The sequence below is a fragment of the Salmo trutta genome, chromosome 31, assembly GCF_901001165.1.
Source record: "Salmo trutta chromosome 31, fSalTru1.1, whole genome shotgun sequence".
Classification (NCBI taxonomy): Eukaryota; Metazoa; Chordata; class Actinopteri; order Salmoniformes; family Salmonidae; genus Salmo; species Salmo trutta.
The window spans coordinates 20178886-20200787 of NC_042987.1; the positions used below are offsets into that span (position 1 = coordinate 20178886).

Genomic DNA, 21902 nt, shown 5'->3' on the forward strand with positions numbered 1-21902 from the left:
ATTGCACCAAATTGGTTGCTTGTAATTTGATTGATTTTAAGGCAAAGGACTGTAGTTTTGGGAGTGATTTGCACTTGCAGATAGATTTTTGCCAGTTTTTCTTGTGTAATCAAGGATCAATGTGCAAACATTTTTTAGTCTAAAGTGTTTTGTGAAATAAAGGCATAATGGTTAATTTTCAAATGGAAGCATATATGACTTTCCAATTTCTTCTTTTTTTCCCTATTTTGTAGGAAATATGGCGTCCAACATTGATTTATTGCCACTTGAATATAACATATACAGTTGACTGGCACATGAAGAGAATACATAAGAATAAAGTGATTTGTTTGGTTTGATTTTAATTAGAAAATATGCAGTTGCATCTTGTAGAATAATGTTGAGGAATTGTTCGATTTTTAAAAACTGTGTGCACGGGTTGGTTGGTTGATGCATGTCAAATTGTTTCCTTAATAGTTTGGCGTCTTTAATTTGGCCAAGCCAACACCACAGCTAGCCTACCAACACTGGACCTCATACTTACTAACTCGCATGGTTGTGAAAGCAGCCCAATGCTCCACAATAACACCTTGTTATGTGTGTTGAATGCATTCAGGTAGAGTAAATGGTTGGCTAAATGTCATAACATTACCATGACGTTCCAGTTTACTTTGGATAAGACAGTAGAGAGAGGGGTCATTGTCTTAAATATGTGAAAGTCTAATTACTGTATTCAATGTCATCAATATATTATTTTATTTTTGTTGTGACTAGTTAGCTAAGCATGCATATTCGGTTTTATTTTTTGAATAATAGATATGTTCTGTTTGCTCAGTTAAAATAGAATGAAATGTATTATATTTATAAAACTGTACATTTTGGTAAACTGTTTGATAGGTGTAGGAGATGCATTTTCACTGGTTATGGTAACATTTCCATTGCAACAATGCTGAGAGTATGGTATGAGGAGGATGTGAAGGATGCATCAGTTGGATTTCAGGGCAGTAACATTGAGATGTTTTACAGAGGTTTGGTCAGACAGACTGCCACAGAGAGTATGTGAGATTGGAAGAAGAAAGCATCAGAAGGGGAAATGGCTCCAGATATGTTTATTACTACTTTTCTGAATGTAAAGTAATAAAGAACATTTAGAGCACAGAGTTAAAGGGCAATTCCGCCACTTTTCCACCTCATATTCATGATCTCTTGCACCATACCACCCACTGGGCACAGATGTCAAGTCAACGTCTTTTCCACTTTGGTTCAACGTAATTTCATTGAAATGACATGGAAACAACATTGATTCAACCACTGTGTGCCCAGTGGGCAGTGTCTACATATATGAAAACGGTGTGTTTCTATGATCCGTGGTTAAAAAGAGGAAATACCTAAAAAGAAAATGCTTCTCTGTGACATCACAGGGTAGGACTAAAAGTAAGAAATACTGTGATTTTCAAAACTTGCAACAAGTTTGTAGCCAGAGGGAGGGTATTTTCTTGCTCCCAACGTCAACACAAATCTCATAGCGTTTGAAAATCACTGTTTTTAAAATGTCTTAACTTTTGATGTCATCAGGTGGAACTTTTTACTTCATATTTTTTTCTACAAAATATAGAAATGTGCCGTTTTCACATCTGTAGACACTGGTATTGTGCTGGAGATAATGAAAATGAGCTTGAAAAGTGGGTGGAGTTCCCCTTTAATGAGCACAGGCAAAGTTCAAAGTTGAAAGAACCACGATGAATGATCAATCATTTATTTTTCTGGTCTAAACTGTATTTGCACACAGCTATGTATAAGGCTATTTTCTACTAATTGTACCTGATGCTACATACATTTTTTTGCCCAAAATTCTGAGCTGTTATTACTGTTTAAAGGCAAAGTAACAGTCTATTTATGTATGATTGTATTTTTCTAAAATGTTCTAAACTATATTTTGGAAAACTAGCCTGTAAACTTTTGGAAAATGTAACTTACAATTTGATAGATATTTTTAATTAGTGATTTATAATATCAATTCAATATTTATGAACTGCTGCCAGGCTTACAAAGAATATAACTGAATACAAAATAAACAATATTAAGCTATATTGGACAACTTGTTTTGATATTTATGATCTTCTGACCACAATGACTTTAATGGATTTTGGGGCAGTTGTCTCTGTCCAATTTTGTGTGTGATCTTGTGTGAGTGGGGGCCAGGTTTTTTCTGTCCTTTATCAGAAGTCGGATCAGTGAAGGTAAGGAGGTTAACTGAAAAGAGACACATCAGATTTGACCATAGATCTACAGGTGTTAATATTCAAACGACAATGATATTCCAGTCAGTTGTTGACATTGTATGTTTTATATTTCTCACTCCAACACCCTGACATAACACTTTGAATTGTCTCTTGTTTTCACTCAAGCATACTGATGTAATACTTCAAATGATTAAACTTGTTATTAACACTGGTGGTCAGAGGAAATGGGTAATTCCCCTTTGCTTAAATTGATTTGCCATAGCAGCAGGCATACTATTTAAATTAAGAGCAGTCTAACCTCCCTGAGTGTGAAAATTGGCCCTTGTCTGAGGGATTTCTGCAGTTATCCTGAGACTAAAATAGTGTACAACAGCTGCTGCTGGTAGAGTGTCACATTTGAAAGCCCTAGAAGAGGTTGTGGATTTCTTTCTGTATGTACTCTGCTCACATCGCAGTGTGTATGAGTGAATGGAAGGAACGTCACTGACAAACTGTTTTTGTTCCATTCTATTTGTGTTTCCAGACAACCTCTGTAAGGGACAGTGGTTCAGAGGAAATGGCCCCAAATAATGAATGTATTGCAGCCACGGAAACTCATACTGTTCCTCTAGGGGAGAGAGCCTACCGAGAGTCCATAAGCTTTGAAACACTACAACGTTTCCCACTTAAGAATAGTATTCTATTTTCACATTTATTTCAATTATGTCTCCAATTTTCTCAACAGTTATTACGCCATTACTCCAAGCATAAGCCTGGACTGGTAGACCATACTGATATCACAACAGGAGTATTATTAAAAATACATTTGTGCATACACTAACCACAAGGAACACGTTAGAATGTGGAAACTGGAAAAAACAAGTAGGATTCTAGCTGATTCTGGCATTGCATCAATTAACTTGTGCCAGAAACAGAATTGCATATTGCACTTACACTTTGTTGGAAGGAGACCGTTTCAGACAATAAATCCTATGCAGGTGTTGTATTTTTCCCAAATGCACTTCCAACCAACAATCTCTTAATGAATCTACTCTATAGTACTGCGCTCATCGGACATTTGGTCTCGAATGGGGTCTCGTAATGTATAGTCGTAAACGTATAGTCCGTGCGCAATTTCAGATATATTTTTGTGGGAATAGACAAGGATAAACAGCGTTGGTTACAGGTGTATTGCTGGCATGTGAATGGGAGACAGTGTCAAATCCCAATCATCTCCAACTATACACACACTCATCTTTCAAGTTAATATATACCTTAAAATCATATTAAAAGTAAATAAATGAATATCAACACACACATTTCACATGTATTCATTAGTTGAAGGTGCTCGGAAAAAGTTGCATCTACTATGCCCTGATCAAAAGGGCAGCCGTTACACCTGTAATATATGTATTACAGGTGTAATAGAGCTAAATTGAAGGGGTCAGCGCTCTGAGGTCGTCCCGTCCGCCCAGTGGCACCTGCTCTTCCCCGTCAGCAGCGCAACATTGCACCCACCCAACGGCTGCCTGCGGGCTGTTTGCTGCCACTTCAAACCCAGCTAGACTGTCAAGTTCCTCACAGCCAAGGCCCACATATATAGACCACCTTGTTGGATTGCCACAACCAAGTATGTCATTCAGTTACATATGGTTTCACCTGGCAGGCAAGGTCTCTAGCATTGCAATTAAGACAACACAGGCTGAATATCATTATCATTGTTCCTAACAAGAGGAAGGAGCTGCAGCTACTGCTTAATTCAAATCATGTCATACGACAAGAGCAGAGATATGTTACATCAAAAAGGTCACAGACAATAGTGTGTCCTGGAGTTTTTTATATCTGAATATTGTTCCATCCTTTCATGTTTGGTTAGAGCAGCGCATACAGAAATCAGATCTGTATCAGGTCAGTTCCTCAATGAATGACAACACTCAGCAGCTGATAATGTCCATCCCCATGAGTCACAGCGGAGGACCAAAATGGTCGGCTGGCGGGCTTGGGTGGGGAGTTTGGGAGGAGGTAGTGTCTCAGGGCTTTCCTTTCTGGCTGATCCTCACAGGCTGAAAATACAGTGCCTTCAGAAAGTATTCACATCCCTTGACTTTTTCCACATGTTTTTTTAATGGCTACCTCATCTCTGTACCCCACACATACAATTATCTGTAAGGTCCCTCAGTCGAGCAGTGAATTTCAAACACAGATTCAACCACAAAGACCAGGGAGGTTTTCCAAAGAAGGGCACCTATTGGTAGATGGGTGAAAATAAAAAAAAAGCAGACATAGAGTATTACTTTAAGCATGGTGAAGTTATAAATTACACTTTGGATGGTGAATCAATACACCCAGCACTACAAAGATACAGGTGTCCTTCCTAACTCAGTTTTCGGAGAGGAAGGAAACCGCTCAGGGATTTCAACATGAGGCCAATGGTGACTTTCAAACAGTTACAGAGTTGAATGGCTGTGATAGGAGAAAACTGAGTATGAATCAACAACCTAGTAGTTACTCCACAATACTAACCTAATTGACAGAGTGAAAAGAAGGACACCTGTACAGAATACAAATATTCCAAAACATGCATCCTGTTTACAACAAGGCAGTAAAGTAATACTGCAAAAAATGTGGCAAAGCAATTCACTTTTTATAAAGTGTTATGTTTGGGGCAAATCTAATACAACACATTACTGGACACCACACTCCATATGTTCAAGCATAGTGGTGGCTGCATCATGTTATGGGTATGCTTTTAATCTTTAAGGACTGGGGAGTTTTTCAGGATAAAAAATAAATGGAATGGAGCAAAGCACAGGCAGAATCCTAGAGGGAAACCTGGTTCAGTCTGCTTTCCACCAGACACTGGGAGATTAATTCACATTTCAGCATGACAATAACCTAAAACACAAGGCCAACTATATACTGGAGTTGCTTACTAAGACAACATTGAATGTTCCTGAGTGGCTTAGTTACAATTCTGACTTAAATCGGTTTGAAAATCTCTGGCAAGACTTGAAAATGTCTGTTTAGCAAATCAACAGCCAACTTGACAGAGCTCGAAGAATAAAAAAATAAAAAATGTGCAAATGTCGTACAATTCAGGTGTGCAAAGCTTAGAGACTTACCCAAAAAGACTCACAGCCGTAATCGCTGCCAAAGGTGATTCTAAAATGTATTGACTCAGGGTCGAGAATACTTATGTAAATTAGACATTTCTGTATTTCATTTTCAATAAATTTGCTAAAATTTCTAAAAACATGTTTTCACTTTGTCATTATGGGGTATTGTGTGTAGATGGGTGAGAAAAAAAGGTGTGTGAATACTTTCTGAAGGCACTGTATGTCCACGATTTGTCCAAACAGTAAAAGGCCATTTTTTTATTAACAAGATGACATTTCCTGAATGACTAATTCCATAGCTACATAGTCCCATAAGATTATTTATTATTTGTTTCATGACTATGGGATACCACGCTGGCTTGTTTCTCTTTTCACTCCTTTTACTGGACTTACAGTGCACCCTAGTGGATTTAGTCATCTCAAACATTAGTGACTCAATATCCTGACACAAGTATATGACGTTTGTTGGCATGTTTGGTTAGATTTGCCAAATTAGAAACTTTGAAAACTTGAGTTACTTTGTCTTAGTTATGTCTGATCAGGAATAGCATACATTGTAATGAAGTAGTATTTAAAAAGCTTAGCTGGATGCAAACTTAACTATACCTATTTTACACTACTCTAACAAAATGATGAGAATGTCCACTAACATGCCCCCCCCCCCTTCACTTCAGCTGTGATGTTTGTGATGTCACAGATTGGGTGTTGTCTAAATTCCACAGATTGAAGAAGACCTCATAATTCCCCTGTAATGAGGCATGATAATGGGACAACACATTAACTCAGATTCTTATTAATAACATGTCTCAAAACCCTTCACAGGGAGGTGTACCGTGGGAGGGAGACTAACCATAGAGGCAAAGCTATTTATGTCTGAGAAAATATGTACAATCAGGTCAAAAATGATTGGCACCCTTGACAAAGATGAGAAAAAAAATACTGTATAAAATAAATAACACAAATACTGAGCTATATTGTATGCACATTTTTATTTAATTATGATATTTTATGGGGTTATTTTCTGCATATGCATCTATGTTTTGAGACAAAACCCACCACTGGTATGCATGGCCAAAGAGCTCTATTTTCATGTCATCCAACAAATGTAAACACCTGTAGTGTGCTAAATTGCATTCGCACTTGGATTAAAACCAGTGCTATCATCAGATGACTTGAAACACAGTTGTGGGTTTTGCGTCGAAAGAAAGATGCATATGCAGAAAATAACCCAATACCTACTGTAAAATATGGTGATGGGTCTTTAATGTTATGGGGCTATTTTGCTTCCACTGGTCCTGGGACCCTTGTTAAAGGTCAACGGTAGGGATGCACGATATATCGGTGAATATATCGGAATCGGACAATATTAGCTAAAAATGGCAACATCGACATCGACCCTATGTCTAGTTTAACGGTGATGTGCAAAACCGTAACTTATTTTGTAAATAATGTTTCTGCCACCATATCTTACGGCAAAAAATAGCTTCTGGATATCGCGACAGCGATCACTCACCTTGGATTAGACTAAGATTTTTTTCTTCAACAAGCAGGAAGCACAGGATTGACTACGAACACCCGACAAGGCCGACATCCCTGTTATTGGCAAGAGAAAGAGACAGGTACAGAGGACACAGAGCGGGGTGCCAACGAATATCCTACCAACGGGACATCAAAAACTGTAACATCTTATGTTTCAGGGAATCGTGGCTGAATGATGACATAGATATTCAGCTAGCAGGGTATATGCTGCACCGGCTAGATAGAAGAGCACACTCCGGTAAGACGAGGGGGGGCGGTCAGTGCATATTTGTAAACAACAGCAGGTGCACGAAATCTAAGGAAGTCTCTAGATTTTGCTTGCCTGATAAACTGTAGACCCCACTATTTGCCAAGAGAGTTTTCATCTATACTTTCGTGGCTGTTTATTTACCACCACAGACGGATGCTGGCACTAAGACCGCGCTCAGCTGTATAAGGAAATAAGCAAACAGGAAACCGCTCACCCAGAGGTGGCGCTCCTAGTGGCCGGGGACTTCAAAGTAGGGAAACTTAAATCAGTTTTACCTAATTTCTATCAGCATGTTAAATGTGCAACCAGAGGGAAAAAAATCTGGATCACCTGTACTCAACACAGAGAGGCGTACAAAGCTCTCCCTCACCCTCCATTTGGTAAATCTGACCACAATTCTATCCTCCTGATTCCTGCTTACAAGCAAAAATTAAATCAGGAAGCACCAGTGACTCTGTCTATAAAAAGTGGTCAGATGAAGCAGATGCTAAACTACAGGACTGTTTTGCTGTCACAAACTGGAACATGCTCCAGGATTCTTTCGATGGCATTGAGGAGTACACCACATCAGTCACTGGCTTTATCAATAAGTGCATCGAGGACGTCCCCACAGTGACTGTACGTACATACGCCAACCAGAAGCCATGGATTACAGGCAACATTCGCACTGAGCTAAAGGGTAGAGCTGCCGCTTTCAAGGTGCGGGACTCTAACCCAGAAGCTTATAAGAAATCCTGCTATGCCCTCCGACAAACCATCAAACAGGCAAAGCGCCAATACAGGGCTAAGACTGAATCATACTACACCGGCTCCGACGCTCGTCTTATGTGGCAGGGCTTGCAAACTATTACAGACTACAAAGGGAAGCACAGCCGCAAGCTGCCCAGTGACACAAGCCTACCAGACGAGCTAAATCCCTTCTATGCTCGCTTCGAGGCAAGCAACACTGAGGCATGCATGAGAGCATCAGCTGTTCCGGACGACTGTGTGATCACGCTCTCCGTAGCAGACGTGAGTAAGGCCTTTAAACAGGTCAACATTCACAAAGCCGCAGGGCCAGACGGATTACCAGGACGTGTGCTCCGGGCATGTGCTGACCAACTGGCAGGTATCTTCACTGACATTTTCAACATGTTTCAAGCAGACCACCATAGTCCCTGTGACCAAGAACACTAAGGCAACTTGCCTAAATGACTACAGACCCGTAGCACTCACAGCTGTAGCCAGGAATTGTTTTGAAAGGCTGGTAACGGCTCACATCAACACCATTATCCCAGAAACCCTAGACCCACCCCAATTTGTAAACCACCCAAACAGATCGACAGATGATGCAATCTCTATTGCACTCCACACAGCCCTTTCCCACCTGGACAAAAGGAACACCTACGTGAGAATGCTATTCATTGACTAAAGCTCAGCGTTCAACACCATAGTGCCCTCAAAGCTCAATACTAAGCTAAGGATCCTGGGACTTAACACCTCCCTCTGCAACTGGATCCTGGACTTCCTGATGGGCCGCCCCCAGGTGGTGAGGTTAGGTAGCAACACATCCGCCACGCTGATCCTCAATTCTGGAGCCCCTTAGGGGTGCGTTCTCAGTCCCCTCCTGTACTCCCTGTTCACCCACGACTGCGTGGCCAACACCATCATTAAGTTTGCAGACGACACAACAGTGGTAGGCCTGATCACCGACAACGACGAGACAGCCTATAGGGAGGAGGTCAGAGACCTGGCCGGGTGGTGCCAGAATAACAACCTATCCGTCAACGTAACCAAGACTAAGGAGATGATTGTGGACTACAGGAAAAGGAGGACCGAGCACGCTCCCATTCTCATCGTCGGGGCTGTAGTGGAGCAGGTTGAGAGCTTCATGTTCCTTGGTGTCCACATTACCAACTAACTAGAATGGTCCAAACACACCAAGACAATCGTAAAGAGGGCACGACAAAGCCTATTCCCCCTCAGGAAACTAAAAAGATTTGGCATGGGTCCTCAGATCCTCAGGTTCTACAGCTGCAACATCGAGAGCATCCTGACTGGTTGCATCACTGCCTTGTACAGCAACTGCTCAGCCTCCGAACGCAAGGCACTACAGAGGGTAGTGCGTACGGCCCAGTACATCACTGGGGCTAAGCTGCCTGCCATCCAGGACCTCTACACCAGACAGTGTCAGAGGAAAGCCCTAAACATTGTAAAAGACCCCACCCACCCCAGTCATAGACTGTTCTCTCTACTACCGCATGGCAAGCGGTACCGGAGCAAAAGACTTCTCAACAGCTTTTACCCCCAAGCCATAAGACTCCTGAACAAGTAATCAAATGACTACCCGGACTATTTGCATTGTGTCCCCCCCAACCCCTCTTTACCCTGCTGCTACTTTCTGTTTACCATATATGCATAGTCACTTTAACCATACCTACATGTACATACTACCTCAATTAGCCCGACTAACCGATGCCTGTATATAGCCTCGCTACTGTTATTATTCACTGTCTTTTTACTGTTGTTTTATATTTCCTTACTTATCTATTGTTCACCTAATACCTATTTTTTACTTAAAAATTGCTCTATTGGTTAAAGCCTGTAAGTAAGCATTTACTTAAATCTGTCTACACCTGTTGTATTCAGCGCACGTGTCAAATAAACTTTGATTTGACTGGAATTGATATCAAAGCTGACGTGCATACCTAATGACGCCGCGTAAAATTTTGCACTACACGTGTAACACAGCATTCCTAGCCTAGCCCACAATGTCTGCTATGTGGATCAAGCAGTCAACAAGTCAAGCAGTCATTTGAAAGAGTAAGAACATTTCAGCGAGACAACTCAAAGGTGAAATCCATTAAAGCCAAGATAATGGAATTCATTGCCCTTGACAATCAACCGTTCTCTGTCGTGGGTGATGTTGGCTTTCACGACTGATCGAGCACTGGTACACACTACCAAGTGCGCTATTTTTCAGATGTTGCCCTACCGGAGTTACACAGTAATAGCGTCACTGCTATTAGCTTCACGACTGACATTTGGACCAGCGATATCAGCCCCATGAGCATGCTGAGTCTGACAGCAGTGGGTCGTCGAGGATTTCGTACTGAGGAAAGTCGTATTGTATGTTCATGAATATGTTGGTTGTCATACCGCTGCTGCCATTTCAATGGCATTTGAGAACATGTTTGAAACTTGAACACACTAGCTAGCTCCATTCGAACAACTGACTGGAGAAATAAGCTCATCAACTGCTCCTGCAGCAGACGTGATACCCCTCTGTCATGGCATTGAAACGCCTGCTCCACAAAACTGCCGACACAGGCTGTGAACAAGCAAGTCGGTGGCATTCTCTCTTTACTGGGTCACCACCATGCTCGATGCCATGTACAAGGACCGCTACTTCGATGCAGACAAGAAACAGGGTTTACATGAAATGTTACATACACAGCTGGACAAGATGGAAACAGACACAGTGACAGTGCGCACCGAGGAAGAGAGGCCACGGACAGACAGAGCTGAAACTTCACTGCTTTACATGTATGATGAAATCCTGGTTGAGAATGAAACGACTGAACAACGAAACAGAACAGCAAGTGAAAGAAATAGGTTTTGATTATGCTTTACTGGTAATGGGGACATACGGAAATGACAAAATAACTTTTTGGTCAGTGTGGCATGTGTGTGTGTAACCTTTATTTAACTAGGCAACTCAGTTAAGAACAAATTCTTATTTACAATGGCGGCCTACTCTGTCCAAACCCGGATGTCGCTGGGCCAATTGTGCGCCTCCCTATGAGACTCCCAATCACAGCCGGATGTGATACATCCTGGATTCGATTCAGGGGCTGTAGTGATGCCTCTTGCACTGAGATGCAGTGCCTTAGACAGCTGCGTCCATCTGTGTGTGTGTTAACTATTTAACTGTACTAGAATGTTTAAGAGGCCGCTAACATTTTAAATATTGGTATTGTTTTTTTAGGGATTCTGCAAAGAGGTATAGAGTGTCCGTCACTCACACACAACCACCAGAAGTTAAACTAAACAGCATACCATTTCTAAAAGCTGGACTAGATGATCGATATTAATCTTAGTTTTCTGATACATACCTCCTTTGAGAATGTTACATATTTTCAGATTCCGGCAAAAGTAATCTGTCTCGGAAAATTCAACGTACTCCCAATTCTTATACCAGACACATACCCGGAAACCAACCAGCTCAACTGGAAGTTTAAATAAAGGATAGTGTGTTAGCTATGGGTTAGGTCCAAGGCTGTTTGAACTGTCAAGAATGCAACAAGACTAGAAAGTGTTTACAATGTTTATTGAAAAATAAATCAACTTAAATTCTCACATGAAATCACTGAGTAGGTAACTGCAAATACTGTCATTCCATTGTTGCAGGGTGACATTGTCAGAAAATGTATACATTGCCCCTGGTAAAAGTGTGTCAGATTAAATATAGCAAACAATTTCCAGACACCTAGTAGTTCTGGTATTACCTTACTAGATTTATCTAAATGTTATAAAAAGTTGTACCGGTACATTCTTCTCTATTTGGTCACACTAGACAAGTACATGGAAAGTGCTGTCCTACCATGCCAATGATACCAGGCTTTGATACTTTCTGAAAAGCAAAGCAATCTCTGTCCATAAGCAGCCAAATCACTTGGTAATCATGGTAATTATTGCAACTGAAATCGAAAGATACTCAATGGTTTGACTGACTGCCGGTCTCCTGTTTTCATGCAATATACAAACTGCTAGACAGTGCCCAAAACATAAGTAGGAACTTGTCATTTTTCCAACAGAATACTGGCAGTGTTTTTCTGAAGAGGCATTGTTTGAAGCAGAAAAAAAACCCCCAAAAAACTCAAACCAGTCATGTCAGGTGAAATGTACTTCTCCAGCAATGACACAATCCATTAGCTTCGTTCCAAACTTTTTTTTACCATAATACTCCTCTACATGACCTTTTCCTAGACACCAACATTTCAATGGTTCTCTTTAATATGCTATTGTGACTACACTTTCAGTTAGTCGTACACACACCAGTTTAGACTGCCATTGGCATTATCTGTAGAAATCGCTTAACTTTTATTTGGATCATCCAAGTCTTCCGTATCAAAAGAAAAGGGCTTATCGTAACCCATGAGGTGGTTATAGTCATGAGGAAGTGGGAACAGTATCGGGTTCACAAGCATCGACTTCTTGTCGGCATAGAACGTGGTGAACATTTTGCTGACACCCGGTATCTTGACCTCACTCTGACGGAACACAGTCTTTTTCTCCATCAGGAGGACGTTGTAGGTGACAGCTGTGTACGTGTCAGTGTCCTGGTTGTGGTACAGGCGAACCACATAGCCTTTGGTGATGATGTGGAGGAGGATGGGAGTCAGGAATGTAAAGAAACCGATGACACCGCAGAAGGCACCTTTCAGCACCAGACTCTGAACACCGATGCCCGTCTTCAGAAGGATGTATGGCATCACGCATAGGCTGGCCCCGCTACTGGTGTAGGAGAACATCTTCACACCTGCAACAAACAGACAGAAAATACAGCATTATTAACAAAGGTGCAATTTTTGTTTAGTTATGCAGTGATATCACCGATGTTGATGATGGTAATAATGAGATGATAAAGTAATACCTCGAACAGCGTTGCCGAGGGTCCCTGAATAGATCAGCTTCCCCTCTTCAGAGTGGCAGGTAGAGGATGTAGACAAGTTGCGGACCATCCTCTGTATAGAGGCTAACTGTACCTGGGCAGAGATGGACACAAATGTGAAACTATTTATTTCCATTCAATGTCTGCTACAATTTATAACAAATAATGTATCCATTTAAAATAACCTCCATTCAAGAATGACCTTTTAGAATGACGTCTTGAAGAAATGATTATAATATTGCATCATTCAATCATGCATAGGAGTTGTAGATATTAATTGAATACCTAATGCATTTTAAAAAGTTAACACACTGGCCTGTACAACCAGGCTAACCTGCAGAGCACGAAGTCAGACATAATGTTGTAATTGATAAATTATCGAACGCAGAGCCAATAACCAGCTAGTTAGCTAGCGAACATGACATAATTTCACATGGAAAAATTGGCTAATAGGACATATATTCATTGAATGGAAGTAGCTGATACATTTGAAAGAGAAAGGAATAGAGGCAAATACCTTGTTAGACGCATCATTGAGAAACGACCTTTTGACAGTGTGATACAATTGCTCTTGGGTCTTCAATGGCAGCCTTCTGCACGCGTGAGAAGCAGGCCTCCCATATCGGAGGGCAGAAAATTGGATACGAAACGTTTGCGAAATACCAGTACGTAATTCACGTGCAAAGTGAAGCTGAAACATTCTAAAATAATAAAGTTAAGCCGCCTTGGCTAGCTTTTTGCTAACTGAAACTAGCATACACAACAGCAGCCTACTAACCCAACCCACTTTCTTATTCTGTGGGAAAGGCTTTCCGGACACGGGACCATAGAGACCCCTAGTGGCCAGAAGGCAGCACCATTTTAATATAGTCAACTGGGTGGGACTTCCAACTTCATTGGCTAATCCCTCCTGGTGACCCTCATGTCCAACCGGGTCATGAGAAGAGATCAGGCGATCGTGAGAATAGGAAAATTGACTACTTTAAAATGGAGATGCAATAACATGCAAATTAATTACTTACAAATCATACAATGTGATTTTCTGGATTTTTGTTTTAGATTCCATCTCTCACAGTTGAAGTGTACCTATGATAAAAAATTACAGACCTCTACATGCTTTGTAAGTAGGAAAACCTGCAAAATCGGCAGTGTATCAAATACTTGTTCTCCCCACTGTATATGTACAAGTTCACAAATGTTAAAAATAAAATTTGATAATTGATCCTCAATCTTCAGCATCAACTATGCAGGCTATTTATAAGTTGCAATATTTGATTTACTATATTGTTTAATATTGAAAAGGTATCTGATTCAATAGCACAGCTCACTTATAAAATTGGTTCCCAGTTACTTAATCTCCCTACTGCTAATCAGAGCTGCGAAATGTCCTTAAGCTTTTTCTGATGAATACAACCTCAGTCAAAGTTGTTTTTGTTGACTAATTAGGACAATCAAATGAGCATGTGAGAAAACTGCAGTGGTTCATCTCACTGGAGTTCCAAGTACAGAAGCAGTTACACATGATACTTTGCATGTACAGTTAGGACATAATACAATAACAAATACAGGGACTTATCTCCAGTTCTGAAAAAATAAAAAGACTTGAAAAATAGGTGAATGACTGCCACGGTAGATTAGTCTCTGTAAAATAGGTGAATGACTGCCACGGTAGATTAGTCTCTGTAAAATAGGTGAATGACTGCCACGGTAGATTAGTCTTTGTCTATAGTTTTATGTCAAGGACTGATGAAGTCTTGAAAAGGTAATAATAGAAATAGTTATTCTGTTTAGGTTAGCGACAGTGTGGTCACATACTGCACCTGTCTGCAGATGAGTATCTCACTGTTAATTGCTTCTCTTTCGTGTCCCAAACAGATAAATTGCTTTCAGCTATGTCATAGCCTGGAAGGATCCCCAGAAATGAACACACAAGTTATGCACACAGAGGCAGCATTCTAGGAAGTGTCAACATTCAAAAACATGTGGCACTTCCGAGTGAAAGGACTCTTTCCGAAAGATTTGGTTTCTAAATTAAGACATTCTACACAAAACTCATTTATACAATGCAAAATACAAAAAAACGATTTAATGACTCAAAGGCAACCAGAATAAGGCACTGCATGAGGAATGATCAAGCCAGCCACCATGGAACAAAGCGCGGGATAGGGATACACAGTGAGTGTCTACAAAACAATGACATTTACACATTTACTGTCAATGAGTATGTTTAAAACAAATACAAAAACTGGTCTCAAGAAACCAAAAGAACCAATGTGAACCCTCAATAAAGTACACAGCATATGTAGTTTGTTCCAGAGGAACAATGTGGTAAACCTCTCCATCTGATACAGTGAGGGAAAAAAGTATTTGATCCCCTGCTGATTTTGTACATTTGCCCACTGATAAAGAAAGGATCAGTCTATCATTTTAATGGTAGGTTTATTTGAACAGTGAGAGACAGAATAACAACAAAAATATCGAGAAAAACACATGTCAAAAATGTTATAAATTGATTTGCATTTTAATGTGGGAAATAAGTATTTGACCTCCTCTCAAGCAGAAAGATTTCTGGCTCCCAGATGTCTTTTATACAGGTAACAAGCTGAGATTAGGAGCACACTCTTAAAGGGAGTGCTCCTAACCGTAGCTTGTTACCTGTAAAAAAGACACCTGTCCACAGAAGCAATCAATCAATCAGATTCCAAACTCTCCACCATGGCCAAGACCAAAGAGCTCTCCAAGGATGTCAGGGACAAGATTGTAGACCTACACAAGGCTGGAATGTGCTACAAGACCATCGCCAAGCAGCTTGGTGAGAAGGTGACAACAGTTGGTGCGATTATTCGCAAATGGAAGAAACACAAAAGAACTGTCAATATCCCTCAGCCTGGGGCTCCATGCAAGATCTCACCTCGTGGGGTTGCAATGATCATGAGAACGGTGAGGAATCAGCCCAGAACTACACGGGAGGATCTTGTCAATGATCTCAAGGCAGCTGGGACCATAGTCACCAAGAAAACAATTGGTAACACACTACATTTTACATTTTAGTCATTTAGCAGACGCTCTTATCCAGAGCGACTTACAGTAGTGAATGCATGCATTTCAATTCATTTCATACATTTTTTTTTTTTTTTTCCCCGTACTGGCCCCCCGTGGGAATCGAACCCACAACCCTGGCGTTGCAAACACCATGCTCTACCAACTGAGCCACAGGGAGCTCTAAATTTTTTTTAAATGTAACACACTACGTCGTGAAGGACTGAAATCCTGCAGCGCCCGCAAGGTCCCCCTGCTCAAGAATACATACACATGCCCGTCTGAAGTTTGCCAATGAACATCTGAATGATTCAGAGGACAACTGGTGAAAGTGTTGTGGTCAGATGAGACCAAAATGGAGCTCTTTGGCATCAACTCAACTCGCCGTGTTTGGAGGAGGAGGAATGCTGCCTATGACCCCAAGAACACCATCTCCACCGTCAAACATGGAGGTGGAAACATTATGCTTTGGGGGTGTTATTCTGCTAAGGGGACAGGACAACTTCACCGCATCATTTGACGGGGCCATGTACTGTCAAATCTTGGGTGAGAACCTCCTTCCCTCAGCCAGGGCATTGAAAATGGGTCGTGAATGGGTATTCCAGCATGACAATGACCCAAAACACACAGCCAAGGCAACAAAGGAGTGGCTCAAGAAGAAGCACATTAAGGTCCTGGAGTGGCCTAGCCAGTCTCCAGACCTTAATCCAATAGAAAATCTGTGGAGGGAGCTGAAGGTTTGAGTTGCCAAACGTCAGCCTCGAAACCTTAATGACTTGGAGAAGATCTGCAAAGAGGAGTGGGACAAAATCCCCCCTGAGATGTTTGCAAACCTGGTGGCCAACTACAAGAAACATCTGACCTCTGTGATTGCCAACAAGGGTTTTGCCACCAAGTACTAAGTCATGTTTTGCAGAGGGGGTAAAATACTCATTTCCCTCATTAAAATGCAAATCATTTTATAACATTTTTGACATGCGTTTTTCTGGATTTTTTTGTTGTTACTCTGTCTCTCACTGTTCAAATAAACCTACCATTAAAATTATAGACTGATCATTTCTTTGTAAGTGGGCAAATGTACAAAATCAGCAGGGGATCCAATACTTTTTTCCCCCACTGTAAATCTGAGTTTCAAAGGGTTTATGTAACATTATTTTTTCACTTGTGGCAGCTGCTGGATGGCAAGCTGCTGGGTGGAAGGCAGCTTGGATTCATTGTTGTTCATAGCCTCCTTCCGGTGAGCCAGGAACGGGTACATGCATTTGTCTGCTCCAAGAAACTGGTACATGCAAACGATGGCGTCAAAGGGCAAGACACTAAAATAGCCAGGGATACAGAATTTAATAAATGATCAGTAAGCGCATAAAGCTATGGCTCCCATGATATACATTTAATGGTGGCACAATCCCTGCAAGAGGGGGGGAAATCAGAGAATATACAAGGATGTCATTAAGTTCACCTAAGAGAGCTGTTTGACAAAACCTGGGTATCTCAATTATTCATGTTGTGTACTACTTACGTCTTCATGAAACTAACCATGTACATAATCCGAGGTGTACAGATCATGGGCTGGTCTGTTAGGATAGCCCTCATTGCCTGTTGCACACACTGCTCTGGCTTCAACGGAGGGAAGAGTGGGGCAATCTCTTTCCTGATGGGACAGAAGAAGTCATCAATTAGTTTGTAGTGTCTTTGCATGATTTCATATTTGATGATGTCAAGAATAAATTAGCATTGTGTTCAGATTTGAATACACTTGTTAAATGTAACACTTTACCAACCTGATTTTACACCCTTTGAACATGTCAGTATCAACTAAGAAAGGACAGACCAGTGTCATTTTTATCCCGTCTTTCTCAGCTGCTTTCAGCTCGTGGCTGAGGGACTCATGAAAACCTATAGCACCAAACTTGCTGGCACAGTAGTCCTGGTAAAAGACAGAATTTGCGATAGATCATGGTTTGACCTGAGTTTTCAGATAAAAGACTCGTATACTGTAGGAAGGTATACTGTAGCTTTATCAGTGGAGAATATACTGCTAACCTCAACACCAGCAGTGGTGAACAGACCCAGAGAGCTGGCTACCGTCACGATGTGCCCATGGTTCAGCTCAAGCATCTTGGGAACAAAAGCCTTGGTAGTCTGAAATTGAAAAACATGCCAAAAGCATTCTTACGGTAAGAATACAAACATTGCATGGCAAGTGACAATTGATATTATGGTGTAAAAATTTGTCCTAAGCAGATTTTCATATAGGTCTATCCCATCTCCTTTGGAAATACACTTCATTGCCACTGGACTAGTCCATGTGAAACTAAGTGCTCAGATTGAGTGCAATGCAACTGACCCAAAAGTGAGCATGGCAGTTGACCATCATGGTGCGCTCTAGGAGTTCATCTGGACACTCCAGCAGGTGACGTCCTGAGACCACCCCGGCATTGTTGATCAGGATATCAATGTTGCCCACATCACGTTGCACCTTATCTGCAGTCAAGTACACCTCCTCTCTCTTGCTTACATCGCACAGATAAGTGTAGACCTTGGGCTGAATCTGAGATACATCTCCCTCCTCACCATCCACTGAACCTGTAGAGCAGGGGAGATGGTCCTTGTCTGGTTTAGTGGAACACTATTTCAAGGTGCATTCTGTAACATTTGCAAACACAAACAGCACTTTATTTTGTGATATCCCTCAATCTTTAGGGTTAAAGGAATTAGAATAGAGATACATATGACCATAATATCATTTGAAACTAAATAGTGCAGGTCTACCTAAGTGTCCTATGACAACACAACAACATGAATGGATTATGTCCTAGTTTTTAGGTTGTAATGTAAAACATAATATGAATCACAGGATTCTCTTTTTTTGGATCAAGAGGTCTACATTGAAACGACCAACGCTATAAATACTGGATTGCGCCTTTAAAAAGGGCAATTTAGCAGTTTCAGTAAAAAGCTGAGGGGTGGGGCTGGATAAATGTAATCACTCAAATTCATTGAGCTAGGAATGCAAGGACCATCCATGATATCAAAATTATAGTTTTAACCATGTTTTGATTCTATACAGTGCTACTTTACATTTACTTTTGGGATTATGATCGGCACAACAGTTAAGCCCATGAAGCATGTAATTTATAAATTATATTATTCAATGGGGGGTACATATTAATTTTTACGTCCAAACATTGATGTAGCAACACATGATTTCCCCTTTAACAGTAAAGTAGTATCATTTAATAAAGCAGCAGTTTGCCAACCTTCATGGTTCCTATTGGTAATGTCGCTGTAGATTTGTCGCACCATGTCAGCTGTCTCCTCGTTACTTTCCCAATTTATGTCCCAAAGGATGACCGTAGCACCTCTTCGGGCAAACTCCTTGGCAAAGTGTCTTCCAAGACCGCTTCCTGCCCCAGTGATCACACAAACCTGACCCATTACGTTCTTCTCTTTTGGACGCACGATCCATCTCGTTCCAGCCAACACAAAAGTCCAGAGAACTTTGCACGACACCAAGCAGAATTCAACAAAGATATTCATGGTAAGCAACAAAAATAGGCCTTCAGAAAGATTTCCTGACCATGACAATTTCGAGGAAAGATGAGACAACAAACTTGACTTTGATAGCCTATTGTGCAGCTGTTGTGCTAATTATTGCTAGTTGCTACTTTGTTGCGAGTACTAATGCTTGTTCACGAGGGTCAACTTGCACAAGGCACTGCGCATGATTCTTATTTTCTTCTTCTTGGATATATATATATGTGTGTGTTTGGATGCCAACCGCCGTTAAACTCCAAGAAGAAGAAAATAAGAATCATATATATATATATATATATATATATATATATATATATATATATATATATATATATATATATATATATATACACACATACATATAATAATTTATATAATAAAATATATAAAAAATAACAATTTAAATAAAAATAAACCCCAAACAAACCCTACACTCATTAAAAACCCTCTATCCCATTCCACTACTTTGCCCCATCTACTCCTGCACCATGCCAACGGCCTGGGAGGACTGGATACCACCACTCAGCACACACTATAACTCTTCTGATGTCAAATCTCGTATACCCAAATACTTCTCTGCAACTGCCACCACAACATCTATTTTCTGTGATTTACGTTCCATTTCTGTGGTAACCACACACATATCACAAGTCCATTACAGGTTACCTTCACTGACTCATCTGCACCCAACTCCTTTCTCACCCACCCTGAAACCACAAATGAATCTGCCAAAAGCCAAGGATCCACTTTCTCCAAAAATGTCACTCCTACTAGACCAGATTTTTAACATGTCCACTGATGCCAGAGCTTTACCACACCTTCCACCTTACTTAACTCGTGCTCATTCACTTCCATTTCACCTCCAGAGCTCGGTCTGGAACACAGCTCACTCTGTTTGCACTTGACACCAATCTTCTTCAACACCCCATCTCCCTTTTTAATTGCCATATTCCTTAAATCCAACCTCTGCTTTCCTCATTCTCTTTGACCTCTTTTTTCCCCTTGATTCCTCCTCAAAAATCCACCTTTTAGTGACCCTGCCCCAATATTCCTCTTCTCCCAACTTTGCTTGCAGCACAGTGGCATCCCAACATAACTCCATCTCATAATCATAATTCTCACCTAGGAAACATGTCTTCTCCGGGCGCCAACATTTCGAGAGCATGAACAGTGGCAACACAAAGAAAAGCGACCTGAGACGGTTTTATGAATCCTCTCCCACTGCGCACTCTTGCTGACAGTTGTCTCTACCTTCTTGCCCTTTGTGCTGTTGTCTGTGCCCAATAATGTTTGTGCCTTGTTTTGTGCTGCTACCATGTTGTGTTGCTACCATGTTGTTGTCATGTTGTGTTGCTACCATGCTATATTGTCATGTGTTGCTGCCATGCTATGTTGTTGTCTTAGGTCTCTCTTTATGTAGTGTTGTGTTGTCTCTCTTGTCGTGATGTGTGTTTTGTCCTATATTTATATTTCGTTTATTTTTATTTTTAATCCCAGCCCCCCAGGCCTTTTGCCTTTTGATAGGCCGTCATTGTAAATAAGAATTTGTTCTTAATAACTGACTTGCCTAGTTAAATAAAGGTTGAATGAATAAATAAATACATCTACAAATCACCTCACTTCTTCTTCAAGTTTTTATTGGCAGATCGCAACCAACTGACATGTGCATACACTGCCATCTACTGTACTGAAGTGTGAGACCAGACACGGCATACCCACTTTAAATTCTGGTAATACAAAATTGGGAAAAAGGGCAATTACCCTGCCAACTAGTAGCCCTCTCAAAAATATTTATAATATATATATATTTTTAAACACCAGCCCATTTCACTATTTAACCCTATCTAAGCTTACTCCAGGCCAACAGTCTGGGAGGACAGAACACTACCACTCAACACCCCCTGCAAATCTTCAACAGTAAAACCTCGTAATCCCATGTACTTCTCTGCAGTTCCACCACAACCTCTATTTTCTGTGACTTACATTCCATGTCTGCAGTACAGTTGACAACCATGGCTATGAATGCTAAGAAACCCACCTCACTCAAAACATATTCCACTTTTCTTCAACCTCACTCCTCTGACTTCCAAGTGTAATGATTAAACCTATCCTTATTGTTAGAAGACTAGCGTGTGTAAATCAGCCCCGCCTCTTCCTAAAATCCTGCATGCAGGAAGTAAACAGAGAATTCTGAACCTTAGATCCAAGTGTAAGGTACATCTATTGCTGTTGCATTATCATTCAATGATCACTAAAGCACTTCCCCTAAGCATATTCCTGGGCTAATGCTTTTTATTATTTTGTGTTCATTTGACAACAGCCAGGGATTGACTGATTATCACTGAATTCAGAGCTCCCCGATGGACTTGGTTGGATGGTTCCTAGATAGGGCTACTACAGTGCCATTCCATAGAAGGGAATTTAGCACATTTGCCCCAGAAAATGTGTTTTTGTTCTCTGCTCTCATACTGTGTACGTTTGGTCTATTCACCTTATTATTGAAAATGTCCATGACATGTAAAATAAGAATCTTGATGACCCCTCTGTAAACACACAATTACAAAGGC

At 40.8% G+C, this 21902-nt stretch overlaps 2 protein-coding genes and 1 long non-coding RNA gene across 3 annotated transcripts; 1 reads left to right on the top strand and 2 right to left on the bottom strand.

Moving 5' to 3' along the window:
- Positions 1-11398: 11398 nt before the first annotated feature.
- On the bottom strand, positions 11399-13598 carry tmem70 (transmembrane protein 70). The gene is made up of 3 exons (XM_029725627.1): positions 13277-13598; positions 12742-12853; positions 11399-12627 (listed from the first exon to the last, which is right to left on the bottom strand). The coding sequence occupies exons 1-3, from the start codon at positions 13457-13459 to the stop codon at positions 12182-12184; spliced, it is 741 nt and encodes a 246-aa protein (XP_029581487.1). The 5' UTR covers positions 13460-13598; the 3' UTR covers positions 11399-12181.
- Positions 13599-13899: 301 nt separating this feature from the next.
- On the top strand, positions 13900-14992 carry LOC115169723 (uncharacterized). The gene is made up of 2 exons (XR_003870909.1): positions 13900-14372; positions 14412-14992. It is a non-coding gene; the product is annotated as an uncharacterized LOC115169723 (long non-coding RNA).
- Positions 14993-16847: 1855 nt separating this feature from the next.
- On the bottom strand, positions 16848-19507 carry LOC115169724 (retinol dehydrogenase 10-B). The gene is made up of 6 exons (XM_029725628.1): positions 19059-19507; positions 18146-18384; positions 17842-17940; positions 17580-17725; positions 17318-17449; positions 16848-17114 (listed from the first exon to the last, which is right to left on the bottom strand). Exons 1-6 carry the CDS (start codon positions 19336-19338, stop codon positions 16949-16951), a joined length of 1062 nt encoding a protein of 353 aa, XP_029581488.1. The 5' UTR covers positions 19339-19507; the 3' UTR covers positions 16848-16948.
- Positions 19508-21902: the final 2395 nt, after the last annotated feature.